General features: G+C 59.4%; 1 protein-coding gene across 1 annotated transcript; it reads right to left on the bottom strand.

Moving 5' to 3' along the window:
• Window positions 1-172: 172 nt before the first annotated feature.
• On the bottom strand, window positions 173-21134 carry LOC135292378 (basic proline-rich protein-like). The gene is made up of 10 exons (XM_064406584.1): window positions 21123-21134; window positions 20247-20535; window positions 17841-17970; window positions 16778-17154; window positions 16643-16728; window positions 14137-14294; window positions 11703-11854; window positions 8425-8512; window positions 5607-5695; window positions 173-806 (listed from the first exon to the last, which is right to left on the bottom strand). The coding sequence occupies exons 1-10, from the start codon at window positions 21132-21134 to the stop codon at window positions 466-468; spliced, it is 1722 nt and encodes a 573-aa protein (XP_064262654.1). The 3' UTR covers window positions 173-465.
• Between the last annotated feature and the right edge of the window lie 233 nt (window positions 21135-21367).

Raw genomic sequence — 21367 nt, forward strand, 5'->3', positions numbered from 1 at the left:
TGTGCCCCCTCCGTGTCCTCGTGTGTGACGTCACCGTGACGCGTCCCCTCCGCGGTGACGTCATCGGTCCCGTCCGTGTGACGTCACCGCGGCGTCGTGACGTCATTGCCCCTTCAGCGTGACGTCACCGCGACGCGTCTCTCTTCCGTGACGTCACTGCGGGCATGTCGCCTCCGCGATGACGTCATAGCCCCCCGCGTGTGATGTCGCTGTGACGTCATCGCGCCCCGTGTGACGCCGTCCTTGAAATTCCCCTCGGTTGTGACGTCATCTGTCCCTTCCGTGTGACGTCACGGTGACGCGTCCCCGCTGCGATGACGTCATCGTTCTCCCGTGTGACGTCACCGTGGCGAGTCCCCTCTGCTGTGACGCCATCCGTCCCTCTGGTGTGACGTCACCGTGCCCGCCTGTGACGTCATCTTGAGTCCGCTCCGCGATGACGTCATCCATCCTTTCCACGTGACGTCACCCCTCCGCGATGACGTCACCCGCCCCCCTCAGGAGCAGATGACGTAGTGGGGGGGCGTGGCCGGCCCCCGCGCGCCCCTCCCCCTTGGGGGGCGTGTCCAGGTTGGCGTAGGGGGCGGGGCGGGGGGCGGGGCCGAGCAGGGCGGAGCCGGGCCCCAGCAGCAGCGTGTACTCGAAGCTGGCCGGGGGGGAGGGGCCAACGGGGGGGGCCGAGGGGGGGGGGCGGGGCCGCCGCCGCCCCTCCCCCCACCTCCTCCACCGCCTCCTCCAGCTCCGCGGGGGGGGGAGGGGAGCGAGGGGGGCGCGCGCGGGGAGCCCGGGCCCTGGCACAGCCACAGCTGGGGAAAAAAGGGCGTTAAAGATACCCAAAATGTACCAAAATCAGCCCAAAAATATACTGAAAATATACCCGAAATATCCTGAACATATCCTGAAAATATCCCCTAAATACACCCCAAAATATCCCCTGAAATGCCAGGGAGAGCCCGGGCCCTGGCACAGCCACAGCTGGGGAAAAAAGGGGTTAAAGATACCCAAAACCAGCCGAAATCACCCCGAAAATATACTGAATGTACCCTAAAAATATCCTGAAAATATCCTGAAAATATCCCTTAAATACACCCAAAATGTCCCCTGAAATCACAGGGAGAGCCCGGGCCCTGGCACAGCCACAGCTGGGGGGGGAAAAATGGGGTTAGAGACCCCCAAAATGTACCAAAAACACCCCAAAAATATACTGAAAATATACCGAAAATATACCCGAAATATCCTGAAAATATCCCATAAATACACCCAAAGTATCCCCTGAAATCGCAGGGGAGAGCCCGGGCCCTGGCACAGCCACAGCTGGGGGGGGGAAAAAGGGGTTAAAGATACCCAAAAACAGCCAAAATCAGCCCAAAAATACACTGAAAATATACCCAAAATATCCTGAACGTATCCTGAAAATATCCCCTAAATACACCCAAAGTATCCCCTGAAATCCCAGGGGAGAGCCCGGGCCCTGGCACAGCCACAGCTGGGGGGAAAAAAGGGTTTAAAGATACCCAAAAATATACTGAAAATATCCTGAAAATATCCCCGAAATATCCTAAAAATATACTGAAAATATCCCATAAATATCCCTTAAATACACCCAAAGTATCCCCCAAAATGTCCCCTGAAATGCCAGGGAGAGCCCGGGCCCTGGCACAGCCACAGCTGGGGGGGGGAAATGGGGTTAGAGACCCCCAAAATGTACCAAAACCACCCCAAAAATATACTGAACATATACCGAAAATATACCCGAAATATCCTGAAAATATCCCTTAAATACACCCAAAATGTCCCCTGAAATCCCAGGGAGAGCCCGGGCCCTGGCACAGCCACAGCTGGGGGGGGGGAAAAATGGGGTTAAAAATACCCAAAAACAGCCGAAATCACCCCAAAAATATCCTGAAAATATACCAAAATATCCTGAACATATCCTGAAAATATCCCCTAAATACACCCAAAGTATCCCCCAAAATATCCCCTGAAATCGCAGGGAGAGCCCGGGCCCTGGCACAGCCACAGCTGGGGGGGAAAATGGGGTTAGAGACCCAAAAACAGCCAAAACCACCCCAAAAATACACTGAAAAATATACCCAAAATATACCCAAAATATCCTGAACACACCCTAAAAACATCCCCCAAAATATCCCCTGAAATGCCAGGGAGAGCCCGGGCCCCTGGCACAGCCACAGCTGGGGGGGGGAAATGGGGTTAGAGACCCCAAAATGTACCAAAAACACCCCAAAAATATACTGAAAATATACCCGAAATGTCCTGAAAATATCCCATAAATATCCATTAAATATCCCTTAAATACACCCAAAATGTCCCCTGAAATCCCAGGGAGAGCCCGGGCCCTGGCACAGCCACAGCTGGGGGGGGGAAATGGGGTTAGAGACCCCAAAATGTACCAAAAACACCCCAAAAATACACTGAATGTACCCTAAAAATATCCTGAAAATATCCTGAAAATATCCCCTAAATACACCCAAAGTATCCCCCAAAATATCCCCTGAAATGCCAGGGAGAGCCCGGGCCCTGGCACAGCCACAGCTGGGGAGAGGGGAAAAAAGGGGTTAAAGACCCCCAAAATGTACCAAAAACAGCCCAAAAATATCCTGAAAATATACCCGAAATATCCTGAAAATATCCTGAAAAATATCCCTTAAATACACCCAAAGTATCCCCTGAAATGCCAGGGAGAGCCCGGGCCCTGGCACAGCCACAGCTGGGGGGGGGGGAAATGGGGTTAGAGACCCCCAAAATGTACCAAAAACACCCCGAAAATACACTGAATGTACCCTAAAAATATCCTGAAAATATCCCCTAAATACACCCAAAATATCCCCTGAAATGCCAGGGAGAGCCCGGGCCCTGGCACAGCCACAGCTGGGGGGGGGGGGGGGAAATGGGGTTAGAGACCCCAAAAACAGCCGAAATCACCCCAAAAATATACTGAATGTACCCTAAAAATATCCTGAAAATATCCTGAAAATATCCCTTAAATACACCCAAAAATATCCCCTGAAATCACAGGGAGAGCCCGGGCCCTGGCACAGCCACAGCTGGGGGGGAAAATGGGGTTAGAGACCCCCAAAATGTACCAAAATCACCCTGAAAATATCCTGAATGTACCCTAAAAATATCCTGAAAATATCCTGAAAATATCCCTTAAATACACCCAAAATGTCCCCTGAAATCACAGGGAGAGCCCGGGCCCTGGCACAGCCACAGCTGGGGGGAAAAAGGGGTTAAAGATACCCAAAAACAGCCGAAATCACCCCAAAAATATACTGAACGTACCCTAAAAATATCCTGAAAATATCCCATAAATACACCCAAAATGTCCCCTGAAATGCCAGGGAGAGCCCGGGCCCTGGCACAGCCACAGCTGGGGGGGGGGAAAATGGGGTTAAAGATACCCAAAAACAGCCGAAATCACCCCAAAAATATACTGAATGTACCCTAAAAATATCCTGAAAAATATCCTGAAAATATCCCCTAAATACACCCAAAGTATTGCCCAAAATATCCCCTGAAATGCCAGGGAGAGCCCGGGCCCTGGCACAGCCACAGCTGGGGGGTGAAAAATGGGGTTTAAAGATACCCAAAACCAGCCGAAATCACCCCGAAAATATACTGACTGTACCCTGAAAATATCCTGAAAATATCCCATAAATACACCCAAAGTATTGCCCAAAATGTCCCCTGAAATGCCAGGGAGAGCCCGAGCCCGGCACAGCCACAGCTGGGGGGGGAAAAATGGGGTTAGAGACCCCCAAAATGTACCCAAAATCACCCCGAAAATATACTGAATGTACCCTAAAAATATCCTGAAAATATCCCCTAAATACACCCAAAGTATCCCCCAAAATATCCCCTGAAATCCCAGGGAGAGCCCGGGCCCTGGCACAGCCACAGCTGGGGGGGAGAAAGGGTTAAAGATACCCAAAACCAGCCAAAAAATATACTGAATGTACCCTGAAAATATCCTGAAAATATCCTGAAAATATCCCCTAAATATACACAAAGCATTGCCCAAAATGTCCCCTGAAATCGCAGGGAGAGCCCGGGCCCTGGCACAACCACAGCTGAGGGAAAAAATGGGGTTAGAGACCCCCAAAATGTACCAAAACCACCCCAAAATAGACCCTAAATATACCCGAAATATCCTGAAAATATCCCCTAAATACACCCAAAATATCCCCTGAAATCGCAGGGAGAGCCCGGGCCCTGGCACAACCACAGCTGAGGGAAAAAATGGGGTTAGAGACCCCCAAAATGTACCAAAACCACCCCAAAAATACACTGAAAATATACCCGAAATATACCCAAAATATCCTGAACATATCCCATAAATATCCCCTAAATACACCCAAAATGTCCCCTGAAATGCCAGGGAGAGCCCGGGCCCTGGCACAGCCACAGCTGGGGGGGGGGGAAAATGGGGTTAGAGACCCCCAAAATGTACCAAAAACACCCCAAAAATATACTGAAAATATACCGAAAATATACCCGAAATATCCTGAAAATATCCCATAAATACACCCAAAGTATCCCCTGAAATCGCAGGGAGAGCCCGGGCCCTGGCACAGCCACAGCTGGGGGGGGGGGAAAATGGGGTTAGAGACCCCAAAATGTACCCAAAACGTCCTGAACATATCCCTAAAAATATCCCCAAAATATCCCCTAAAAATACTCCAAATATCCCCTAAGTATCCACAAAGTATCCCCCAAATATCCTAAAAATATTATAAATATAAAAAAAGCCCAAACATTCAACCCCCAAAACCCCCAAATCCCAAACCCCAAAAACCTCAAACCCAAAAATACCCCAAAACCCCAAACCCAAAGAACCCCGAAGCCCAAAACCCCAACCCAAAAACCCCAAACCCAAAACCCCAAACCACCAAAAAGCCCCCAAAACCTCAAACTCCAAACCCCAAAAAGCCCAAAACCCACAAACCCCTAACCCCCCACCAAAACCCCCAAACCCCAAAATCCCCAAATCCCAAAACCCCCAAACCCAAAGCCCCAAAACCCCAAACCCCAAAATACCAAATCCCAAAACCCCAAAAGCCAAAACCCCCAAACCCCAAAATCCCCAAATCCAAAACCCCCAAACCCCAAAACCCCAAAATCCCCAAATCCCAAAACCCCCAAACCCCAAAACCCCAAAAATACCAAATCCCAAAAACCCCAAAAACCAAACACCCCCAAACCCCAAAATTCCCCAAATCCCAAAACCCCCAAACCCCAAGCCCCAAAACCCCAAACCCAAAAATACAAATCCCAAAAACCCCAAAAAACCAAACCCCAAACCCCCAAAAACCCCAAATCCCAAAACCCCCAAAACCCAAAGCCCCAAAACCCCCAAAATACCAAATCCCAAAAACCCCAAAAACCAAAACCCCCAAACCCCAAAATGCCCAGAAAAAAACCCAAACCCAAAAAAACCCAAAAAGCCCAAAAACTCCAAATGCCAAACCTCAAAACCTGAACCCAAAACCTACAAAACGCCAAACCCCCAAAAGCCCCAAAACCACCCCAAAAGCCCCAAAACCACCCCAAAACTCCCCAAAAGCCCCAAACCCGCCGTCCCTCACCTGGAAGTTGCCGCCGTAGTTGCTGAAGAGCCCCTCGAACTCGCGCTCGGGGCCCGGCACCCGGCGGCCACAGCTTGGCCCGCAGCGTCCTGGGGGACCCCAAAATCATATAGAGCCCCCCAAGATCCCATAGAGATCCCCCAGATCCCACAGAGCCCCCCAAAATCCCACAGAGCACCCCCAGATCCCATAGAGCCCCAAAATCCTACAGAGCCCCCAAATCCCCCCTGCTCCCATCCACGGCTGGGCCCGCAGCGTCCTGGGGGACCCCAAAATCACCACTGAGCACCCCGAAATCCTACAGAGCACCCCCCAGATCCCACAGAGATCCCACAGATCCCATAGAGCCCCAAAATCCTACAGAGCCCCCAAATCCCCCGTGTTCCCACCCACAGCTGGGCCCGCAGCGTCCTGGGGGACCCCAAAATCCTATAGAGCCCCCCGAAATCCTACAGAGCACCCCCAGATCCCCACAGAGATCCCACAGATCCCATAGAGCCCCAAAATCCTACAAAGACCCCAAATCCCCCCTGCTCCCATCCACAGCTGGGCCCGCAGCGTCCTGGGGGACCACAAAATCCTATAGAGCCCCCCGAAATCCTACAGAGCCCCCCGAAATCCTACAGAGACCCCAAATCCTAGAGAGCACCCCGAAATCCCATAGAGACCCCACAGATCCCATAGAGCCCCCAAATCCCCCGTGTTCCCACCCACAGCTGGGCCCGCAGCGTCCTGGGGGACCCCAAAATCACACTGGGCACCCCAAAATCCTACAGGGCACCCCCAGATCCCATAGAGACCCCCGAAATCCTACAGGGCCCCCCGAAATCCCATAGAGACCCCCACAGACCCCATAGAGTCCCCAAATCCCCCCTGCTCCCATGCACAGCTTGGCCCGCAGCGTCCTGGGGGACCCCAAAATCCTATAGAGCCCCCCGAAATCCTATAGAGCCCCCCGAAATCCCGCAGAGCACCCCCAGATCCCACAGAGACCCCACAGATCCCATAGAGACCCCACAGAGCACCCCCAGATCCCATAGAGCCCCCCGAAATCCCATAGAGACCCCCCAGATCCCAGAGGGTACCCCAAAATCCCCCCAGTACCGGCGTCTCCAGTCCCTCCCAGTTCCCCCAGTCCCCTCCCAGTCCCCCCAGTACCGGCGGTGTCCCAGCAGCCCCAGCGCTCCCAGGCCCCATTCCCAGTGCTCCCAGTGCTCCCAGTATCCCCAGTACCGGCGGTTGTCCCCAGCAGCCCCAGCGCTCCCAGGCCCATTCCCAGTGCTCCCAGTGCTCCCAGTATCCCCAGTACCGGCGGTGTCCCAGCAGCCCCAGCGCTCCCAGGCCCCATTCCCAGTGCTCCCAGTGCTCCCAGTATCCCCAGTACCGGCGGTGTCCCAGCAGCCCCAGCGCTCCCAGGCCCCATTCCCAGTGCTCCCAGTGCTCCCAGTATCCCCAGTACCGGCGGTGTCCCAGCAGCCCCAGCGCTCCCCAGGCCCATTCCCAGTGCTCCCAGTGCTCCCAGTATGCCCAGTACCGGCGGTGTCCCAGCAGCCCCAGCGCTCCCAGGCCCCATTCCCAGTGCTCCCCAGTGCTCCCAGTATCCCCAGTACCGGCGGTGTCCCAGCAGCCCCAGCGCTCCCAGGGCCCCATTCCCAGTGCTCCCAGTGCTCCCAGTATCCCCAGTACCGGCGGTGTGTCCCAGCAGCCCCAGCGCTCCCAGGCCCCATTCCCAGTGCTCCCAGTGCTCCCAGTGCTCCCAGTATGCCCAGTACCGGCGGTGTCCCAGCAGCCCCAGCGCTCCCAGGCCCCATTCCCAGTGCTCCCAGTGCTCCAGTATGCCCAGTACCGGCGGTGTCCCAGCAGCCCCAGCGCTCCCAGGCCCCATTCCCAGTGCTCCCAGTGCTCCCAGTATGCCAGTACCGGCGGTGTCCCAGCAGCCCCAGCGCTCCCAGGCCCCATTCCCAGTGCTCCCAGTGCTCCCAGTATGCCCAGTACCGGCGGTGTCCCAGCAGCCCCAGCGCTCCCAGGCCCCATTCCCAGTGCTCCCAGTGCTCCCAGTATCCCCAGTACCGGCGGTGTCCCAGCAGCCCCAGCGCTCCCAGGCCCCATTCCCAGTGCTCCCAGTGCTCCCAGTATGCCCAGTACCGGCGGTGTCCCAGCAGCCCCAGCGCTCCCAGGCCCCATTCCCAGTGCTCCCAGTGCTCCCAGTATCCCCAGTACCGGCGGTGTCCCAGCAGCCCCAGTGCTCCCAGGCCCCATTCCCAGTGCTCCCAGTGCTCCCAGTATGCCCAGTACCGGCGGTGTCCCAGCAGCCCCAGCGCTCCCAGTCCCATTCCCAGTGCTCCCAGTGCTCCCAGTATCCCCAGTACCGGCGGTGTCCCAGCAGCCCCAGCGCTCCCAGGCCCCATTCCCAGTGCTCCCAGTGCTCCCAGTATCCCCAGTACCGGCGGTGTCCCAGCAGCCCCAGCGCTCCCAGGCCCATTCCCAGTGCTCCCCAGTGCTCCCAGTATGCCCAGTACCGGCGGTGTCCCAGCAGCCCCAGCGCTCCCAGGCCCATTCCCAGTGCTCCCAGTGCTCCCAGTATCCCCAGTACCGGCGGTGTCCCAGCAGCCCCAGCGCTCCCAGGCCCCATTCCCAGTGCTCCCAGTGCTCCCAGTATGCCCAGTACCGGCGGTGTCCCAGCAGCCCCAGCGCTCCCAGGCCCCATTCCCAGTGCTCCCAGTGCTCCCAGTATCCCCAGTACCGGCGGTGTCCCAGCAGCCCCAGCGCTCCCAGGCCCCATTCCCAGTGCTCCCAGTGCTCCCAGTATCCCCAGTACCGGCGGTGTCCCAGCAGCCCCAGCGCTCCCAGGCCCAGCAGCAGCAGCACCAGCAGGCACGAGAGCCCGAGCGTCACCGCGTCCAGCTCTGGGGACACCGGGGGACACCGGGGGACACGGGGACATCAGCGCAGGGTCCCAGTGCCCCCAGTGCCCCCCAGTCCCTCCCAGTCCCTCCCAGTGCCCCCAGTGTCCCCCAGTCCCTCCCAGTGTTCCCCAGTGCCCCCCAGTGCCCCCAGTGCCCCCAGTCCCTCCCAGTCCCTCCCAGTGCCCCCCAGTCCCTCCCAGTGCCCCCAGTGCCCCCAGTCCCTCCCAGTGCCCCCCAGTGCCCCCCAGTGCCCCCAGTGCCCCCCAGTCCCTCCCAGTGCCCCCAGTGCCCCCCAGTGCCCCCAGTGCCCCCCAGTGCCCCCCAGTGTCCCCCAGTGCCCCCCAGTCCCTCCCAGTGCCCCCAGTGTCCCCCAGTCCCTCCCAGTGCCCCCAGTGCCCCCCAGTGCCCCCCAGTGCCCCCCAGTGTCCCCAGTCCCTCCCAGTGTCCCCAGTGCCTCCCAGTCCCTCCCAGTGCCCCCAGTGCCCCCCAGTGCCCCCCAGTGCCCCCCAGTGTCCCCAGTCCCTCCCAGTGTCCCCAGTGCCTCCCAGTCCCTCCCAGTGTCCCCCAGTGTCCCCAGTCCCTCCCAGTGCCCCCAGTCCCTCCCAGTCCCCTCCCAGTGTCCCCAGTCCCTCCCAGTGTCCCCAGTCCCCCCCAGTCCCTCCCAGTCCCTCCCAGTGCCCCCCAGTGCCCCCCAGTCCCTCCCAGTGTCCCCAGTGTCCCCAGTCCCCCCCAGTCCCTCCCAGTACCCCCCAGTGTCCCCAGTGCCCCCAGTCCCTCCCAGTCCCTCCCAGTGCCCCCCAGTGCCCCCCAGTCCCTCCCAGTGCCCCCCAGTGCCCCCCAGTCCCTCCCAGTGTCCCCAGTCCCTCCCAGTCCCTCCCAGTGCCCCCCAGTCCCTCCCAGTGCCCCCCAGTGCCCCCCCAGTCCCCCCAGTGTCCCCCGTCCCTCCCAGTGCCCCCCAGTGCCCCCCAGTGCCCCCCAGTGTCCCCAGTCCCTCCCAGTGTCCCCAGTGCCTCCCAGTCTCTCCCAGTGCCCCCCAGTCCCCCCAGTGTCCCCAGTCCCTCCCAGTGCCCCCCAGTGTCCCCAGTGCCCCCCAGTGCCCCCCAGTGCCCCCCAGTGCCCCCCAGTGCCCCCAGTGTCCCCCAGTCCCTCCCAGTGCCCCCCAGTGCCCCCAGTGCCCCCAGTCCCTCCCAGTGTCCCCAGTCCCTCCCAGTCCCTCCCAGTGCCCCCAGTGCCCCCCAGTCCCTCCCAGTGCCCCCCAGTGCCCCCCAGTCCCCCCAGTGTCCCCCGTCCCTCCCAGTGCCCCCCAGTGCCCCCCAGTGCCCCCCAGTGTCCCCAGTCCCTCCCAGTGTCCCCAGTGCCTCCCAGTCCCTCCCAGTGCCCCCCAGTCCCCCCAGTGTCCCCAGTCCCTCCCAGTGCCCCCCAGTGTCCCCAGTGCCCCCCAGTGCCCCCCAGTGCCCCCCAGTGCCCCCCGAACCCCCCCAGTCCCTCCCAGTGTCCCCAGTGCCCCCCAGTGTCCCCAGTGCCACCCGAACCCCCCCAGTCCCTGTGGTCCCTGTGTGTCCCCAAGTCCCCCCATGTCCCTGTGTCCCCTCCAGCCCCTCAGTGTCCCCAAGTCCAGCTGGCCTTTCAATGTCCCCTCAGTGCCCCCCCCCGCCCCTTGGTGTCCCCCCGCTGTCCCTCAATGTCCCCAAGTGCCCCCCATCCCCTCAGGGTCCCCAAGCCTGTCAGTGTCCCCTCAGTGTCCCCAAATCCCCCGTCCCTTCCCTGTCCCCTCAGTGTCCCCAAATCCCCTCTGTCCCTTCCCTGTCCCCTCAGTGTCCCCAAGCCTCTCAGTGTCCCGTCAGTGTCCCCTCAATGTCCCCAAATCCCCCATCCCTTCCCTGTCCCCTCAGTGTCCCCAAGCCTGTCAGTGTCCCCTCAGTGTCCCCAAATCCCCCATCCCTTCCCTGTCCCCTCAGTGTCCCCAAGCCTGTCAGTGTCCCCTCAGTGTCCCCAAATCCCCCATCCCTTCCCTGTCCCCTCAGTGTCCCCAAGCCTGTCAGTGTCCCCTCAGTGTCCCCAAATCCCCCATCCCTTCCCTGTCCCCTCAGTGTCCCCAAATCCCCTCTGTCCCTTCAATGTCCCCTCAGTGTCCCCAAATCCCCTCTGTCCCTTCCCTGTCCCCTCAGTGTCCCCAAGCCTCTCAGTGTCCCGTCAGTGTCCCCTCAATGTCCCCAAATCCCCTCTGTCCCTTCAATGTCCCTGTCCCCTCAGTGTCCCCAAGCCCCCCTGTCCTCTCAGTGTCCCACTGCCCCTCAGTGTCCCCTGGGTGTCCCCATTGTCCCCTCAGTGTCCCCTCAATGTCCTCAAGTCCCCCTTCCCTGTGTCCCCTCAGTGTTCCCCTGCTGTCCCTCAGTGTCCCCTCAGTGTCCCCAAACTCCTGGGTGTCCCCATCGTCCCTTCAGTGTCCCCATTGTCCCTCGGTGTCCCTCAGCGTCCCCGTGTCCGTCAGTGTCCCCTGAGTGTCCGCTGTCCCTCAATGTCCCCTCATTGTCCCTCAGTGTCCCCTCAATGTCCCCCCAGTGCCCCATTGTCCCCCACTGTCCCCCAGTGTCCCCAGGGTGTCCCCAGTGTCCCCAGTGTCCCCTCAGTGTCACCATTGTCCCTCAGTGTCCCCTCAGTGTCACCATTGTCCCTCAGTGTCCCCAGGGTGTCCCCAGGTTGTCACTCAGTGTCCCGCGGTGTCCCCACTGTCCCCATTGTCCCCGCTGTCCCTCAGTGTCCCATTGTCCCTCAGTGTCCCCAGGGTGTCCCCAGTGTCACTCAGTGTCCCCATTGTCCCGCGGTGTCCCCAGGGTGTCCCCAGTGTCCCCGGTGTCCCCATTGTCCCCAAGGTGTCCCGGTGTCCCCTGGGTGTCCCCACTGTCCCCGGTGTCCCCCTCAGTGTCCCACTGTCCCCATTGTCCCCTCAGTGTCCCCTGGGTGTCCCCTCAGTGTCCCCGGTGTCCCCCGGTGTCCCCAGGGTGTCCCCAGTGTCACTCAGTGTCCCCAGGGTGTCCCCAGTGTCCCCACTGTCCCCAGGGTGTCCCCAGGGTGTCACTCAGTGTCCCCAGGGTGTCCCCACTGTCCCCCGGTGTCCCCAGGGTGCCCCCACTGTCCCCAGGGTGTCCCCCAGTGTCCCTGTGTCCCCATTGTCCCCAGTGTCACTCACCGGGGGGGGTGGTGGCGCTGCCGGGGGGGGGACCAGGGGCTCCAGAACCCCCCGTAGCTGAGCCCGTCGGGCCGGGCGCGGGCGCGCACCGCGTACGGGGTGCTGGCCCGGAGCCCCCCGACCCGCTGCTCGCGCCGCCCCGCCGGGACCCCCCACCTGGGACAGGGGACACGGGGACAGGACAGGGTCAGGGACCCCAAAAACACCAAAAACCCCAAAAACCCCAAAAACCCCAAAACCCCCCAAACCCAGCCCGGAACAGAGCAGGGGTGCTGGCCCGGAGCCCCCCGACCCGCTGCTCGCGCCGCCCCGCCGGGACCCCCCACCTGGGCAGGGACAGGGTCAGGGACCCCAAAAACCCAAAAACCCCAAAAACCCCAAAAACAACCAAAACCCCCAAACCCAGCCCGGAACAGAGCAGGGGTGCTGGCCCGGAGCCCCCCGACCCGCTGCTCGCGCCGCCCCGCCGGGACCCCCACCTGGGACAGGACAGGGGGACAGGGTCAGGGACCCCAAAAACACCAAAAACCCCAAAAAGGGACCCCAAAAACCCAAAAAAACCCCAAAACCCCCCAAACCCAGCCCGGAACAGAGCAGGGGTGCTGGCCCGGAGCCCCCCGACCCACTGCTCGCGCCGCCCCGCCGGGACCCCCACCTGGGACAGGGGACACGACAGGGTCAGGGACCCCAAAAACCCCAAAAACCCCCCCAAAAGGGACCCCAAAAACCCCAAAAACCCCAAAAACAACCAAAACCCCCCAAACCCAGCCCGGAACAGAGCAGGGTGCTGGCCCGGAGCCCCCCGACCCGCTGCTCGCGCCGCCCCGCCGGGACCCCCACCTGGGCAAGGGGACACGGGGTCAGGGACCCCAAAAACCCCAAAAGGGACATGATAATCCCCCAAAACCCCAGAAATCCAACCCGGAACAGAGAAATCCCAAAAACCCCAGAGGGACCCCATAGAAACCCACCAGGGACCCCCATAAAAACCCCACAGGGACCCCCGATTCCCCTGCCGGGACCCCCACCTGGGACAGGGACAGGGTCAGGGACCCCAAAACCCCCAAAAGGGACCCCAAAATCCAGCCCAGAACAGAGAAATCCCCAAAACACCACAGGGATCCCATAAAAACCCCCCAGGGACCCCCGATCCCCCCACCAAAAGGGACCCCAAAAACACCGAAAAGGACCCCAAAACCCCCCAGGGACCCCAAATCTCCCCCAGAGGACCCCCAACCCCCCCCAAATGACCCCAAATGGCCCCCCCAGGAGCCCCCCAGGGACCCCAAACTCCCCCAGGGATCCCAAACGACCCAACCCCCCTCCCCGGGACCCCCAAAACTCCCCCAGGGGACCCCAAATATCTCCCAAATCACCCCAAAACCGCCCCAACTCCCCCCTCAGTGACCCCAAATCGCCCCCCAGGGACCCCAAACTCCTCCAGGACCCCCAAAGGCACCCCCAAACCCACCCAGGGACCCCAAAACTCCCCCAGGGGACCCCAAATTGCCCCCAAAACCGCCCCAAGTGACCCCAAATCGCCCCCCAGGGACCCCAAACCCCTCCAGGGACCCCAAAACCCACCCAGGGACCCCCAAAACTCCCCCAGGAGACCACAAATTGGCCCCAAATCACCCCAAAACCGCCCCAAGTGACCCCAAATCGCCCCCCAGGGACCCCCCAGGGACCCCAAACTCCTCCAGGGACCCCAAAACCCACCCAGGGACCCCAAGACTCCCCCAGGGGACCCCAAATCTCCCCCAAATCACCCCAAAACCTCCCCAAATGCCCCCCCAGGAGCCCCCCAGGGACATCAAACTCCTCCAGAGACCCCCAAACTCCCCCAAATGACCCCAAAACCCCCCCAGGGGACCCCAAACCCCTCCAGAGACCCCCAAAACTCCCCCAAATGACCCCAAAACCCCCCCAGGGGACCCCAAAACCCACCCAGGGACCCCCAAAACTCCCCCAGGGGAGCCCAAATTGCCCCCAAATCACCCCAAAACCGCCCCAAGTGACCCCAAATCGCCCCCCAGGAGCCCCCCAGGGACCCCAAACTCCTCCAGGGACCCCAAAACCCACCCAGGGACCCCAAAACTCCCCCAGGGGACCCCAAATCTCCCCCAAATCACCCCAAAACTCCCCCAGGGGATCCCAAATCACCCCCAAATCACCTCAAAACTGCCCCAACCCCCCCAAATCGCCCCCCAGGGACCCCAAACTCCTCCAGGGACCCCCAAATCTCCCCTAAATGACCCCAACCCCCCCCCCAGGGACCCCAAACCCCTCCAGGGACCCCCAAAACTCCCCCAGGGGATCCCAAATTGCCCCCAAATCACCCCCAAATGACCCCAAAACCGCCCCAAATCTCCCCCAAATCACCCCAAAACGGCCCCAAATCGCCCCCCAGGAGCCCCCAGCCCCGTTCCCGGCTCACCGTTTTGGGGGGTCCCCCCGGGGGGGCTCAGGGCCAGCTCGAAGACCAGGCTGGAGTGCAGGTAGGGCCCGGGGGGGGGGGGCCCAGCGCACGCACAGCTCCCCCCGCGCCCCCCCCGCCGACACCGACACGTTCTGGGGGGGGCCCCGGCAGCACTGGGGGGGCACAGGGGGTCAGGGGGGCACCCCAAAAAATCCCAGAGAGATTGGAGCCCCCAAAACCCCCGAAATGACCCCAAAAATCCCAAATAAGCCACTGAATTTACCCCAAAAATCCCAAATTTACCCCAAAAAATCCCCACCCCGCCGACACCGACACGTTCTGGGGGGGCCCCGGCAGCACTGGGGGGGCACAGGGGGTCAGGGGGGCACCCCAAAAAATCCCAGAGAGGTTGGAGCCCCCAAAACCCAAAATCACCCCAAAAATACCAGATAAAACACCAAATTTACCCCAAAAATCCCCCCTAAATCCCAAATTCACCCCAAAATCTGCCACCCCCCCTCGACACTGACACATTCTGGGGGGGCAAAGAGGGTCAGGGGGGCACCCCAAAAAATCCCAGAGAGATTGGAGCCCCCAAAACCCCGAAATGACCCCAAAAATCCCAAATAAGCCACTGAATTTACCCCAAAAATCCCAAATTTACCCTAAAAATCCCCACCCCGCCGACACCAATGCGTTCTGGGGGGGGCAAAGAGGGTCAGGGGGGCACCCCAAAAAATCCCAAAGAGATTGGAACCCCCAAAACCCGAAATGACCCCAAAAATCCCAAATAAAACCCCAAAATCACCCCAAAAATCCCAAATTTACCCCAAAAAATCCCCACCCCGCCGACACCGACACGTTCTGGGGGGGCCCCGGCAGCACTGGGGGGGCACAGGGGGTCAGGGGGGCACCCCAAAAAATCCCAGAGAGATTGGAGCCCCCAAAACCCGAAATCACCCCAAAAATCCCAAATAAACCACTGAATTTACCACAAAAATCCCAAATTTACCCCAAAAAATCCCCACCCCGCCGACACCGACACGTTCTGGGGGCCAAAAAGGGTCAGGGGGGCACCCCAAAAAAATCCCAAAGAGATTGGAGCCCCCAAAACCCAGAATCACCCCCAAAATCCCCAGTAAACCACTAGATTTACCCCAAAAATCACAAATTTACCCCAAAAATTCCCCCCAAAACGCCCCCCCAGGGACCCCTCTAAAGGTCTGATCCCCCAAATCCCCCCAAAATCCTCCCGAATCCCCCCAAATCCACCCCAAAATCTCCCCCAAATCCCCCAATTTTCCCAAAATCCCTCCCTAAACCCCCCAAATCCCCCAAATATTCCCACAAATCCCCCCAAAATTCCCCCAAACCCCCCCAAATCCTCTCAAATCCCCCCGAAGTGCCCCCAAAATCCCCTCATATCACCCCGAAATTCCCCCAAACCCTCCCGAACTCCCCAAATCCCCCCAAAACCCCCCCAAACTGCCCCCAAAATCCCTCCAATCCCCCAAATCCCCCCCAAACTCCCCCAAACTCCCCTCAAATCACCCCAAAATTCCCCCAAACCCTCCTGAACTCCCCAAATCCCCCCCAAACCCTCCCAAACTCCCCCAAAATCCCCCCAGATCCTCCTGAATCCCCCAACTCACCCCTAAATTTCCCCAAATCCCCCCAAAATCCCCCCAAAGTCCCCCAAAATCCCCCCAAAATCCCCTCAAATCACCCCAAAATTCCCCCAAACTCCCTGAAACTCCCCCAAATCCCCTCAAATCCCCCCCAAATCCCCCAAAATCCCCCTGAATCCCCCAAAATCCTCTCAATCCACCTCCAAATTTCCCAAAATCCCCCCAAATCCTCTCAAATCCCCCCAAAACTCCTCCAAATCCCCTCAAATCCCCCAAAATCCCCCCAAGTCCCCCCAAACTCCCCCCAAAATCCCCCCAAAATCACCCAAAAACTCCCCCAAAACCTCCTGAACCCCCCAAATCCCCCCCAAACTCCCCCCCAAATCCCCTCAAATCCCCCCAAAACTCCCCCAAACCCCCTCAAACTCCCCCAAATCCCCCACACTCCCCTCAAATCACCCCTAAATTCCCCCAAAACCCCCCCAACTCCCCCGAAACTCCCCCAAAATCCTCCCAAATCCCCCCCAAACTCCCTCTCAAATCCCCCAAACTCCCCGAAACTCCCCCAAATCCCTTCAAATCCCCCCCAAATCCCCCCTAAATGCCCCCAAAATCCCCCCAAATCACCCCAAAGTTCCCCCAAATCCTCCTGAACCCCCCAAACTCCCCCCAAACCCTCCCGAACTCCCCCCAAATCCCCCCAAAACCCCCCAAATCCCCTCCAATCCGCCCAAAATCCCCCAAAATCCCCCTGAATCCCCCCAAAATCCTCCCAACCCACCTCCAAATTTCCCAAAATCCCCCCGAATCCCCCCCAAAATCCCCCCAAATCCCCCCAAACTCCCCCCAAACCCCCCCAAACCCCCCCAGTCCCCCCCAAAGCCCCCCCGTACCGACTTGGTCGATGAAGATCGTCCTCTGGAACAGGGGAGGGGGCTCGGGGGGGGGCCCGGTGGTCTCGGGGGCTTCAGGGGGGGTCCTGGTGGTCCCGGAGGTTTTAGGGGGGCTCGTGGTGGTCTCGGGGGGGCTCCCGGTGGTTTTGGGGGGGCTCTCGGGGGTCCTGGTGGTCTCGGGGGGGCTCGGGGTGGTCTCAGCAGTCTCGGCGATTTTGGGGGGGCTCAGGGTGGTCTCAGTGGTCTCGGGGGGTCTCTCGGCGGTTTTTGGGGGGCTCCTGGTGGTCCCGGTGGTCTCGGGGGTGGTTGCGGGGCTCGTGGGGGGTCTCTGGGTGGTTTCTGGGGGTCTCTGGGTGGTTTCTGGGGGGGTCCCGGGGGTCGCGGGCAGCACGCGCAGCTCCAGGGGCACGAAGGTGACGGTGGCGGCCGGGGGCAGCGAGCACCAGAACCGGGACCCCCGGGCCGGGGACAGCGGCGCGGCGCTGAGGGGACACTCCTGCCACGGGTCCTGCCTGGGGTCACACAGGGGTCAGGGGTCACTCAGGGGTCACAGGGGTCACACAGGGGTCAGGGGTCACACAGGGACCCCCGGGCCGGGGACAGCGGCGCGGCGCTGAGGGGACACTCCTGCCACGGGTCCTGCCTGGGGGGTCACAGGGGGGTCAGGGGTCACACAGGGGTCAGGGGTCACACAGGGGTCACACAGGGGTCAGGGGTTACACAGGGACCCCCGGGCCGGGGACAGCGCGGTGACGCTGAGGGGACACTCCTGCCACGGGTCCTGCCTGGGGTCACACGGGGGTCACACGGGGGTCACACGGGGTCACTCAGGGTCAGTGAAGGGTCACTCAGGGGTCACTCAGGGTCACTCAGGGTCACTCAGGGGTCACTCAGGGGTCAGGGGTCACTCACTCCAGGCGGAACTGCAGGCGGTATCTCTTGGGGTCGGGGTCCCTGGGGCTGTCCCAGAAGCAGGGACAGGGGGCAGGGCAGGGGTCACTCAGGGTCACTCAGGGGTCACTCAGGGGTCACTCAGAGGTCAGGGGTCACTCAGGGTCACTCACTCGAGGCGGAACTGCAGGCGGAACCTCTCGGGTCGGGGTCCCCGGGGCTGTCCCAGAGGCAGGGATGGGGGGCAGGGCACAGGGCAGGGGTCACCCAGGGGTCACACAGGGGTCAGAGGTCAGGGGTCACTCACTCCAGGCGGAACTGCAGGCGGTATCTGTTGGGGTCGGGGTCCCCGGGGCTGTCCCAGAAGCAGCTCAGGTCGTGCAGCGTCCGCGAGAAGCAGTGGGGGGGGGAGGGGTCCGAGCGCTGCACGATCGACACTGGGGGCAAAGGTCAGGGGTCATAGGGGTCACACAGGGGTCAGGGGTCACCCAGGGGTCACCCAGGGGTCAGGGGTCACCCAGGGGTCAGGGGCACTGGGGACAGGGGGGTCACACGAGGAATTTCCCCCTCCACAAAACCCCCGCAAAACTCCCTCCTAAACCGCCCCAAAGCCGCCCAAAAACACCCCAAAAAACCTCCCAAATCCCCCCAAAATCTCCTCCTGATCTTCCCAAAACCTCCCAAATCCCCCCCAAAATCCCCTCAAAACCTCCCAAATCCCCCTAAAACACCCCCCAAAATCTTCTCCTGATCTTCCCAAAACCTCCCCCCAAAACTTCCCAAATCCCCCCCAAAAATCCCCTCAAAAACCTCCCCAAACTCCTCCCAAAACACCCCCCAAAAACCCTCCCAAATCCCCCCAAAACTCTCCCCAAAAACTCCCCCCAAAATCTTCTCCTGATCTTCCCAAAACAAACCCCCAAAACTTCCCAAATCCCCCCAAAAATCCCCCCAAAACCTCCCAAAACTCCCCCAAAAACCTCCCAAATCCCCCCAAAACTCCCCCAAAATCTCCTCCTGATCTCCCCAAAACTCCCCCAAAAAACCAAACCCCCCAAAACTCCCCAAACTGCCCAAAATCCCCCAAACCCCCCAGTCCTGCCCCGAAGTGCTCCTGAACCCCCCAAAACTCCCTCAAATCCCCCCAAATCCCCAAACGCTCCCAAATCCCCCCAAAATCCCCCCAAAATTTCCTCCTAATCCCACCCAAACACCCCAAAATCCCCACAAGCCACCCCAAACCCCGCCTAAAAACAGCCCAAAACCCCCCAAAAACCCCAAATCCCCTCCTAACCCCTCCAAACTCCCCCCTAAACCCCCAAAACTCCTCAAAATACCCCCAAAACCCCCCAAAAAATCCCACAAGCCACCCCAAACCCCTCCTAAAACCCCCAAAACTCCCTAAAAACACCCCAAAAACCCCCCAAATCCCCTCCTAACCCCTCCAAACTCTCCCCTAAAACCCCCAAAACTCCTCAAAATACCCCAATTGCTCCAAAATCACCCCAAAAATTGCCACAAGCCACCCCAAGCCCCTCCTAAAACCCCCAAAACTCCCTAAAAACACCCCAAAAACCCCAAAACCCCAAATCCCCTCCTAACCCCTCCAAACTCCCCCCTAAACCCCCAAAACTCCTCAAAATACCCCCAAAACCCCCCAAAAAACCCCACAAGCCACCCCAAACCCCTCCTAAAACCCCCAAAACTCCCGAAAAACACCCCAAAAACCCCCCAAATCCCCTCCTAACCCCTCCAAACTCTCCCCTAAAAGACCCAAAACTCCTCAAAATACCCCAAAAATACCCCAAACACCACAAGCCACCACAAACAGCTCCCAAAAATACCCCAAAAAATCCCTAAAACGCCCCAAATCCCCTCCTAAATCCTCCCAAAACTCCTCAAAACACCCCAATTCCTCCACATTCCCCCCCAAAACCCCACAAGCCACCCCAAAGCACCCCTAAAACCCCCCCAAAACTCCCTAAAAACACCCCAAAAAAACCCCAAAGCCCCCAAATCTCCTCCTAACCCCTCCAAAGTCCCGCCTAAATCCCCCAAAACTCCTCAAAACACCCCCAAAACCCCCCAAAATCCCCCAAAAAACCCCAAAGCCGCCTCCTAAAACCCCCCAAAAACTCCCTCCATAATCCCCCAAAATCCCCCAAAACCTCCCAAAACTCCTCAAAATAACCCCCAAAAAGTAAAATACCCCAAAACCTCCCAAACCACCCCAAAATCCCACCCCAAATCCCCCCGAAAATCCCCCAAATCTCCCCCAAACTCTCCCAAAATCAAAATTCTGCCCAAAATCTCCCCTAAAAACCCCAAATTTCCCCCAATCCCCCCAAGACCCCCAAAAATCCTGCCAAAAGCCTAAAATCCCCCCAAAACTCCCCTAACCCCCCAAAAACTCCCCCAAAAGCCGCAAATCTCCCCCAAATCCTCCCAAAATTCCCCCAAAAACCCAAAATCCCCCCAAATTCCCCTCAAAAATCTCCCCAAAATTCCCCAAAATCCCCAAATCCCCTAAAGAAAAACCCCGAAAAATCCTCAAGATCTCCCAAAATCCCTCAAATCCCCCCAAAACCCCCCCAAAACCCCCCAAAACCCCCCAAAATCCCCCCCAAAAATCCCCAACCCCCCCCAAAATCCCCCAAAAAATCCCAAAAAAAACTCCCCAAATCCCCCCCGTGCCCCTCCCCTCCCCCCTTACCTTCCTCCTCCAGCTCCGGGGGGCTCTCGGGGCCCCCCCCGGCCCCCCCCCGCGCCCCCCCGGCTTTGGGGGAGCCCCCCCGGGAGCCCCCCCAGGAGCCCCCCCAGGAGCAGCAGCGCCCCCCGGCCCCGCCATGGGGGATTTGGGCCTTTTTGGGGGATTTTTGGGCCTTTTTGGGGATTTTTGGGGCTTTTTGGGGTTTGTTTTTTTTGGGGCGGTTTTTTGGGGGGGCCCCTCCCCCCCCCAGATAAGGCCGGGCCCGCCCCTCCCCCCCCCGGGCGGGGCTGGGCTGGGGGGGGAGATAAGGGAGGGGGAGGGGATTGGGAACCCCAAAAAAAACTCCCGGGACCCCAAAAAAATAAAGAAAAAAATCCCCGGGACCCCAAAAATCCTCTGGGACCCCCAAAAAATTCCTGTGAACCCCAAAAAAACTCCCGGAACCCCAAAAAAATAAAAAATAATCCCAGGGACCCCAAAAATCCTCTGGGACCCCAAAAAAAATATAAAAAAAAAAAATCCCCGGGACCCCAAAAAACTCCTGGGGACCCCCCCAAAAAAATCCCCCGGGACACCAAAAATCCTCTGGGAACCCAAAAAAATTCCTGTGAACCCCAAAAAACTCCCGGGACCCCCCAAAAAACCCAAAAAAATCTCTCGGGACCCCAAAAATCATCTGGGACCCCAAAAAACTCCTGGAGACCTAAAAAATCCCCCCGGGACCCCCCCAAATCCCCCCCCCCGTACCCCAAAAAAACTCCCGGGACCCCAAAAATCATCCGGGACACCCCAAAAAAAACCCCAAAAAATCCCTCGGAACCCCAAAAATCCTCTGGGACCCCAAAAAAACTCCCGGGACCCCAAAAAACTCCTGGAAACCTCAAAAATCATCCGGGACCCCCCCAAAAAACCCTGGGACCCCCAAAAAACTCCTGGGGAACCCCCCGAAAAAATCCCCCGGGACCCCAAAAATTCTCTGGGACCCCAAAAAAAACTCCCGGGACCCCAAAAATCATCCGGGACACCCCAAAAAAAAACCCCAAAAAATTCCTCGGAACCCCAAAAAAACCCTGGGACCCCAAAAAACTCCCGGGACCCCAAAAAACTCCTGGAAACCTCAAAAA

This window comes from Passer domesticus, unplaced genomic scaffold (genome assembly GCF_036417665.1).
Source record: "Passer domesticus isolate bPasDom1 unplaced genomic scaffold, bPasDom1.hap1 HAP1_SCAFFOLD_319, whole genome shotgun sequence".
Classification (NCBI taxonomy): Eukaryota; Metazoa; Chordata; class Aves; order Passeriformes; family Passeridae; genus Passer; species Passer domesticus.

Bases quoted from the DNA above. Each gene is read 5' to 3' on its own strand.
- LOC135292378 (XM_064406584.1), bottom strand. The intron at 17,971-20,246 runs GTAAGGGGGGAG...CTTTGCCCCCAG, and splicing joins CCCGGAGCTGGAGGAGGAAG to TGTCGATCGTGCAGCGCTCG. The intron at 14,295-16,642 runs GTACGGGGGGGC...GTGCCCCCCCAG, and splicing joins GATCTTCATCGACCAAGTCG to TGCTGCCGGGGCCCCCCCCA.